The sequence below is a fragment of the Mastomys coucha genome, unplaced genomic scaffold (genome assembly GCF_008632895.1).
Source record: "Mastomys coucha isolate ucsf_1 unplaced genomic scaffold, UCSF_Mcou_1 pScaffold1, whole genome shotgun sequence".
Classification (NCBI taxonomy): domain Eukaryota; kingdom Metazoa; phylum Chordata; class Mammalia; order Rodentia; family Muridae; genus Mastomys; species Mastomys coucha.
In genome coordinates, this window is record NW_022196891.1 from 59,766,851 (window position 1) to 59,775,147 (window position 8,297).

The following is an 8,297-nucleotide window of genomic DNA, read 5'->3' on the forward strand; positions in this document are numbered from 1 at the left end:
GTGAGGGAATACACACACACACACACACACACACACACACACACACACATCAGGTTAGCCTGTGGCCATGTCTGTGAGGGATATTTATTTCTTGGTTATTTGAGGTGGAAAAACTCACTCTGAGTGTGGACATTTCATAGTCAAGGCCCTGATCAGATTAATGGGACTGAGCAAGGGTGAGCCATGTAGCCATTTCTCTCTGTTCTTGGCTGTGGGCATGAGGTAACAAGCTGCTTCCAGTCCCTGGCACCTTGGGAATTCTACAGTGATAGACTATGGCCTGGACCTGCAAGCCAAAAGAAATCCTTTCTCTCCTAAGCTGCTTTTCAACTGGTTTATTTTATCAGAGCAAAGTAAATCAAACTGGAACAGGCTCTCATGTATCCCAGTGTAATAGAGAATGAACTTGAATTCCTAATTCTCCTGCCTCTACTTCTTAGGTGCTGCAACTACAGGCATGTGCATTAGATTTTATAGAACTAAGTTTTATTGGCTCATTACATGGGGAGAGGGAACCTCTAGCTTGGGACTATATGTCTGATCCCTGGCTTCATTTCACTGGCTCATGAGTTAATGCTGGCTAAGTCACAATAATTCTAGTCTCTGCTTTGGGCTGCTATCCAAGATTGTAAAAGCTGGAAAACAAGTGGAAATTATAAATAGTGGGCAGTTAATTTTCAAAGCACACTGATAAAAAGTAGTAACAATGAGTCCTGAGCTTAAGCAGGGAAATGGTTTTCACCAGGGTCCCTCGCAAATGTCACAGCCTGCCAAGCTTCTGATACCGTTCCCTCACTTCCGGCTTCCTCACCCCATCTGCACTGACTCTATGTGTGCGTCTCTCTTCCTGTGGTTTCTACTTTCTCTCTCTATTTTTTTCCTCTGCTTTTTCTTTTTTTTTTTCCCCTCTCTCCCGTGACTAACTCTTGGGATACTGACTAACAGAGGTGCTCAGAGACCATATAGAATGGCATCCCGATTCTGCCCAGGGGCTGGAAAATCACAAACAACAGTTCTAAGAGGTGATTTTCACAAGAACATGCTGTTATTTGGGAGAGAACACATGGCCTAGGTCCAGTTCCCTCCACACGACGCTTGCAGCTGTGTCGTGGAAGAACATTTGAAAGTCAGTATTTTCCACTATCGTGTTGATAAGTAACTGAGAAAAAGCCGCCTTGTCATAAGAATTTGTTATTCTTTTCTCAAATAAGTATCCCCACTTAAAAATAATCTTTCCGAGTCAGAGAGCTAGGGTTCAAAGACGCTGTCAAGGCCATTCCTTACAAGTCCTCCCTGTGAATTTGCAGGGTGGTTCAGAATGTTTTAAAGATTCACTCCTAAACATCTTTCTTCAATGTACATTTCATAGGAAAGTTCCTAGAAACCTATAAGTAAAACATTTAGAAAAATTTTAATATACTGGAGCACATATACACAACCATTAGTATGTGAGAAATTCTTATAAAAGAAAAAAAATGCATTATGTTTCTGGATTCCCGGTTAGCCATGAGCTGTGCATATATGCTAGAAAGGTACACATCATGGTCATAGATGGTGGAGGGGAAAATAAGAGAGCTTAGCGCTTACTATTTGGGAGGTAGGCTGTTCTTAGTTGTTGATTTCTTCACTGAGACAGAGTCTTACACCGCAGCTCAGGCTGGCCTCAGACTTGCGGCAATCCCTCTGCCTCTGCCTCTCAAGAGCTGAGATTGTGTGTGAGCCCCTGTATTTGGCTCTGAGATTCTATTATTGATTTAAAACTTTTAGACTTCTAGACTGGATTCTTGCTTATATTTTAGCATGCATGAGATATTAGTATAGTGGTGACATATATAATTTATAAAAAGTAGATATGAAGTTGTTATATGCTTTGCTATTCTGTCATTGAGGATTAAGGCCAACACCTTGGTAAAATCCTTCCACTCCCCACAAAGGACCCGGCCACCAGGCAAGGTCTCACTCACCTGGTCCTTTGTCTTCCCTTCTCGCTCACGGATGTGGTTAGCAACAATCCTTTCTGTTTCTTCACAGAGTCTGGGGAAGTTTGCCAGCTGTCAAGAAAATATGTCTGGGCATTAATACCACACAAAGATCGTACCGCAAAAACAGAAATAGAGATGTGTGGTGTTATTACAGAGGCTGCTCTTTCTGAAAGCAAAAGAGAGACATGAACTTCTGAAGGAGAAAAAAAAAAACCCAGCAGCCCTGTCAACTATGAGGAGATGCCTCAAACCAAGCACAGCTGTTCTCTAGAAACAAAGCAGAAACCCAGTGTCCTGGATAGATTATCGTCAACTGGACAAATGCTGAAGTTGTTTAGGAAAAGGGTTCTTAATAAAGGAAATACCTCTGTAAGATTTGCCTGTAGGCAAGTCAGTAGTGCATTTTTTTTTTTTTAATGAATGATTGATGTGAGTAGGTCTAGCCTATTGTGGGCAGGGTCCCCCATGGGCAGGTAGATTGGGGGTATATATGAAAGCAAGCTGATCCAGCCATGGGGAGCAAGCCAGTAAGCAGCACTCCACCATGGTTTTGTTCCAATTCCTATCTCCAGGTTCCTGCCTTGACTGAGTTCCTGCCCTGACTTCCTTCAGTGATGGCCTGTGATGTGAAAGTTTAACCTGAACCAAACCCTTTCCTTTACAAGTTGATTTTGGTCATGGTGTTTTAGCACAGCAAAAGAAACCCTAAGACACCAGGCAAATGCCTGGAGGTTGGTCAGGACTTTTTAGCTACTGAAAAAAGATCAGAAAAGAAACGGTGGCTTTGACAGAGAGCAATATGAAGAAATAGAAAAGAATGGACAAGCCAATGGCTATTCCAAGTAAATGATGAATCTCAATGATGAGAAAATGTGTACACTTAACAGTAACAAAATAGCACAATACAAACAGGCGAGAAGGAGATTCAAGTAGTAAACAGGTAGTAGTCCATAAGGGGGAGGTAAACATTAAACTGACTTAGTGGTGCTGCAGAGGGAAAGAGTAAAGGCTGTGTGGTCACGTTGCTGCTATTAGTTTTGTAAGACAACAGGTGAAGTTTGACTGAGATCCATGCAGTTTAGCTGAGTGTCAATGAAGGAAGACTCCCTGAGGAAAATGTTGGAAATGTTTATCAGGAACCTCAAATCACACACAATGTCTCTTTCTGTGTCTGTGTCTGTGTCTGTGTCTATATCTATCTCTCTCTGTCTCTGTCTCTGTCTCTGTCTCTGTCTCTGTCTCTCTGTCTCTCTCTCTCTCTCTCTCTCTCTCTCTCACACACACACACACACACACACACATACACACACACACACATACACACATTTCAACATTACAACCTCCCAGAATCCTGAGATAAAAATCATAAATACTTTTATTACAAGATAAATCAAAATGGCAAAATGAGACAAACAGGAACGTAATACCTAAGTATCCAATGATACTAAACAAATAAAGTAGACCCACTTATAAGTGGCCATTACAAATTATATTTTTAATTAATGTATTCATTTGAATTTATTTATGTGTATGTACGCATGCCTATGTGGCTAACTGTATATGCCTATGCATGGACGGGTATGTTCACATCTGAACATGCCTGGAGGCTAGAACAGAGTGTCGGTGCCTTTTCGATAACTCTCTTCTCATTCCTTTGAAGCAGACTCGCTCCCTGAACCTAGGGCTTACTCTTGGCTCGGCTGGAAGCTGACCAGTAGCAGCAAGCCTCTACAGTCCTCAGAGCTGGAGCTTCCACCATCTGCAAGTCTACTCTCTGTGAACACAGTAAGCTGAGCAAACATGATGCAATATTAACAGTAGCGACTCTTTTAACTATATATACATTTACTCCTCTGCAGAGTTTTCTATAGGAGAGTATTTTTATATAGCTATCAAAAAAAACAATAACAACAACAACAACAACAACAACACAGAAAGCCAACTATTTCCATAACCTAGTAAGGAAAAGCACTTGCTGTACAGGCGTGGAGCCAAGTCTGATGTCCCAGAAACATGTGTAATAAAATCCATGTACGGCTACACATGTGTGTTATCTCATTCCTGGGAAGGCTGAGAAAGGAGGGACTCTAAGGTTCACTGACCAGCCAGAGCAGACTACATGACAAGTCCCAGGTCAATAAGTGATCCTGTCTCAAAAAGTAAGGTGGGCAATATCTGAGGTTGTCCTCTGACCTCTCCACAAGTGCATACCACATATACATGAACACATGCACATACATACCCACACAGACAGAGAGAGAGAGACAGAGACAGAGACAGAGTCAGAGACAGAGAAGTATTAATTCATTCTTATCTGAATTTTGAGATGTACATTCTTTCGAAATCTTATCTCATGGGTTATTGGCAAGATACAAATAAATTTCCCATTTCAGAAACACTCTACCAGAGAGTCTATCAGCCAAATAACCCTCTGACCCTTTGAGAATGCCACAGAGTATCTTTTATAAAGCTTACGATCAAAGAAAAAGAGGCCATCAGTTTGAGAAGGAATGAAGGAGAGTGGTGGAGATTTAGGAGAGACGAAAGGGAAGGATATTGTGTTCATGTGCATATGTATATCTGTGCATGTATGCATGTGTATATGTGTGTGTGCTCATCTTTCTAAGCTTGATGCCCACTGAGCTCAATTTTATTGTGAAAGCAGCCTGTAGTTTGTACCAACAGCTGACACAAGAGCAAATATACTAAATTATAAGGAAATAAAACAAAAAAAGTGAAAAGAAAGAAAATTAAAACCCTGATCTCACATGTATATGGGAATGGGGGATGGGTGGAGGAGTAGAGACACAACCAGGCAATGCTAGCCATGAGAACTGCTAAAAAGCATTAATGAAACAATTACATTAGCTATGTTATTGATCTGCAAAGGATTTTGAGGGCATAATATACTAAAATGATGATTTCCAGGGTGGGTTTACACATGTGGTGCTCAGTTTTTATGATGCACACAGGAAAGGGGGTATCAAAGTCCTCTAACATTCAGAATGATTTCTGAGTGGGTTCTGACTCCTCTGCCTCATCAGCTCATTCAGTAGGAATTGATGGGTGTTTGTGCAGCCCTCCTTCCGCTCTCAAACATCCTCTGTCTTGATTGCCAGCTCTGCATCTGCCTCACTGCCGTATCTCTTGTTTAAGGTGCAATTACAATTTCTACAGTCATTTAAATCATTATAACTCTCAAGGTGTTCAATTAAAAGACTACATTGCAAAGAATTCTAGTCATGTCTGCCTAAATATTATGGATCTAAAAAGCATCATATTTAGACCTTAGTTCCCCATTAATTACTTATATTCTATAAATTATTCATAAGGAATTGGGCAAGGAAAGTTTTGCTACTGGTTATAGAAATGTTATGCTTCTTGATTTATGTCATATCAATTACTCACTAGGCAACTGCCATCCACTGACCCTGTGTTCCCTATGTGCCAGAGCTCCTGATATTAAATCTTACCATCTGGAGTGGCTGGTTAACTGTATAAACACAGAGTCACACAAGGGAAATGTTCTCAAAAAGCAAGAGAGAAAACACAAAGAAACTAATAGTTAAACCTTTGCTAAGAATGTCTCCGGATTTAATGCCCTCATAATGAGGCTGAAACTTCCAGTCACACTGTACATTGATTAAATGGCAAATTACTTCCAAATTCCTTCTTGCTTAAATCACTTGACTATTCTTAAATAATAAAGATTCAATAAAGAAATAACACAACTTATCTTTCTCCCAGAATCCAACCCTTGAATGTTTGGCTCTGAGAAAAATTTAATTACACATGTTTTGAGAGAAAGTAACATTATAATGACAAGGTACAAAACTACATCCTAATTATGCCCAATAGTATAAGTGTTATTTAGGGTGGTGTATAATTATTTTGGGGAACTTCCATATAAAAATCTCAACATTAACCACATTTTTCTCTGGAGGTAAAAGAAATACTTGAAAGGTATTTCCATCCAATAAAACAAAAATTACACACTTATAAAACTTACTAAACAGTAATTGATTGGATCATAGGAGGCAGGCTGTTCCATTTCTCCTGGGATAAGCATGAGCCAGCCAAGGTTTCTATGGCCTCAAGAATAACTAGTCTGATGCCTCAAGCAAAAACTCAGGTTTTTGGGTAACCACCACCATTCCTTAACCTGTAGCAGGGATCACAGAGAAAACAAGGCAAAACCAGGACAGTTTCTATTAGACCTGACTTTGTGAGTCTCACTGACTACATAGATTTTTCTTTTTAATCTAAAAGCTATAAACCTTCAGACACTGGCTGTGTTATAAACTAACCATCAATTATGATTGCACTATTCATGAAAACATTTGAAATTTGTTTCATTTTCTATGAATTAAGCATGTCACCCTCAAAGGTCCCTAACAACCCTTTACACATGTGTGGTGTCTTGCTTGATTTATTCAAGAAATGAGAAAGAAAGGATTGTGAAGAAAGAGGAGCTGCATTCATCCACATTCGCAAAGGATTGGAAGTGAGGAGCAATTTCAGTCCAGAACTGTCGGGAAATGGTGAAGCTCCTCCTCATGGCACAAAAATACTTTCTGTTTTACAAATGGCATCTGGGAAATCTACAAAGGCAGTGGGGGTACGAGAAAGGAGCCAGCTCCTGGCTAACTTGGATAAAGTGAATACCAAGCAAGAAATGTGTCAGCTGCCCTCCTCCAAGTGGGCGAATTCCAAATCGCTAAACCTCAAATACTTTCTGCAACTGGAGAGAGAAATGATGAGGCACATGATGGAAAAACTTTTAAACAGAGAAATAAAGAGAACTTTCATGTTATCCGGCAAATGCTAAAGAATTGAAATTTCAAGAGCCAACCTCAGATGGAAGAAAGCCGAGAAAGGCTATCAGTAAAAGCATGAGATGGGTCTCTTAAGGAATGCAGAAGGCATCCAAGCAGATCGGAGTGGCTGACATTGGGTCAAAACAGTACCTGAAGGTCTTAGTCGAGTTTTCATCTCCTCTGTCATACCAGGTTTATCTTTGGTAGACTTATTAATGAGCATTTAAGTTAGAAAGGAGGAAAAACAGAAGATAAGAGGAAGAGCATAGGGTCTAGATTTCCTATAGCATCCAATAAAAGCTTCAAACAATAACCAGCCAGAGGCAGAGAAATGGAAACTCAAGTCTTTTACACAGAGCGAAAGCCACAGTGCAGAGGCATAGGCCACACTGGACCTGTTCCAGGTTTTGTGGCTTTTCCTTCTGCCCTACTTCAGCCATGTTGACTGTCATGTGCTACATCAACAAGACGTGATTTTAATCCTTTCATTTATGCATTCAAAACTACTATTGGGGAAAAGGGACAGTCTAGGGTTGGAAATAGAACTGAGCTCAATAAATCAAGCCCCCACTGTCAGAGCTTAAATTCTCAGGGTCCCTTCATTGCCCAACAATGAGAAACATATGGGGTGTCATTCACACAGCCATGTGTGTCACGAAGAAAAGGAGCAGCGGGATAACACGAAGACTGGGGGAGTCTCCTGAGCGCTCGGGGTTGGAGAGATTATGACATTATAGATAGAAAATTCAAGATACTCTGCTCATAAGGCCTTTGAACACAGACCTGAGGCAAGTAAAGTTTGGATCTTTGCAGCTACCTCAAGGAACAGAAAGAAAAGCAAGGTTTCCTCTGCCCTGTCTCTTCGCATGCTACAGCATCAAGCCTAGCAGTGCCGCCACAGCGGAGAAGAGGGAAGGAAGAAGCAGTGGAGAGGAGGGAAGGAAGAAGTGAAGTTAGAGACGAACAGGGAACAAGATCAAGTAGGGCACTGAAACCCCAATCAGGTCTTTAGATAAGTTTCTTCTTTAGTTTATATGGACTCAGGGTCAGATATTGACTGATCTAACATACCAAAGAACTGGGCATTTCTTCAAACAGTACCTTTAATGCAAAGTTCTTGCCTGGGTTTCTAATGGAAAACTAAAATAAGTTATCTTTTTTATGGCAAAGCTTTTATTCTAAGCAGTAGTGGGGGGGAGTCAATTAATTGGCATAATAGCGATCCAAGAATGTGGTTTCCCAAGAGGTCAATAAATGACACAGTTGCTAAACTGTGGTCCAAAAACAAGTTGTTCCTCCCTGTGCTTCCTGCAAAAAGCCTCAGGACCTTGAGACGATGTGCCAGAGGAGAGGGAGGTAAAGGAAGGCAGATGAAAACTGATGCCTACCAGAAAACTTTCAAAGTTGAGGTGTCCCCAAGAGAGGCCAAATAGCTCATAAAGAGCTTTCTTGTTATCCTGTGCCCCAGAGACAACAGTGAGAAGGTGAAGAAATGCAT

The 8,297-nt window shown here is 40.8% G+C and overlaps 1 protein-coding gene across 6 annotated transcripts in view; it reads right to left on the reverse strand.

Moving 5' to 3' along the window:
• Dnm3 (dynamin 3) overlaps window positions 1-8,297 on the reverse strand; it is a 486,761-nt gene that overhangs the window by 319,076 nt on the left and 159,388 nt on the right. For all 6 annotated transcript variants that reach the window (XM_031387157.1, XM_031387138.1, XM_031387130.1 and 3 more), the window contains exon 11: window positions 1,965-2,051. In XM_031387157.1, the coding sequence (XP_031243017.1) occupies window positions 1,965-2,051 (87 nt within the window). The remainder of the gene's footprint in view (window positions 1-1,964; window positions 2,052-8,297) is intronic.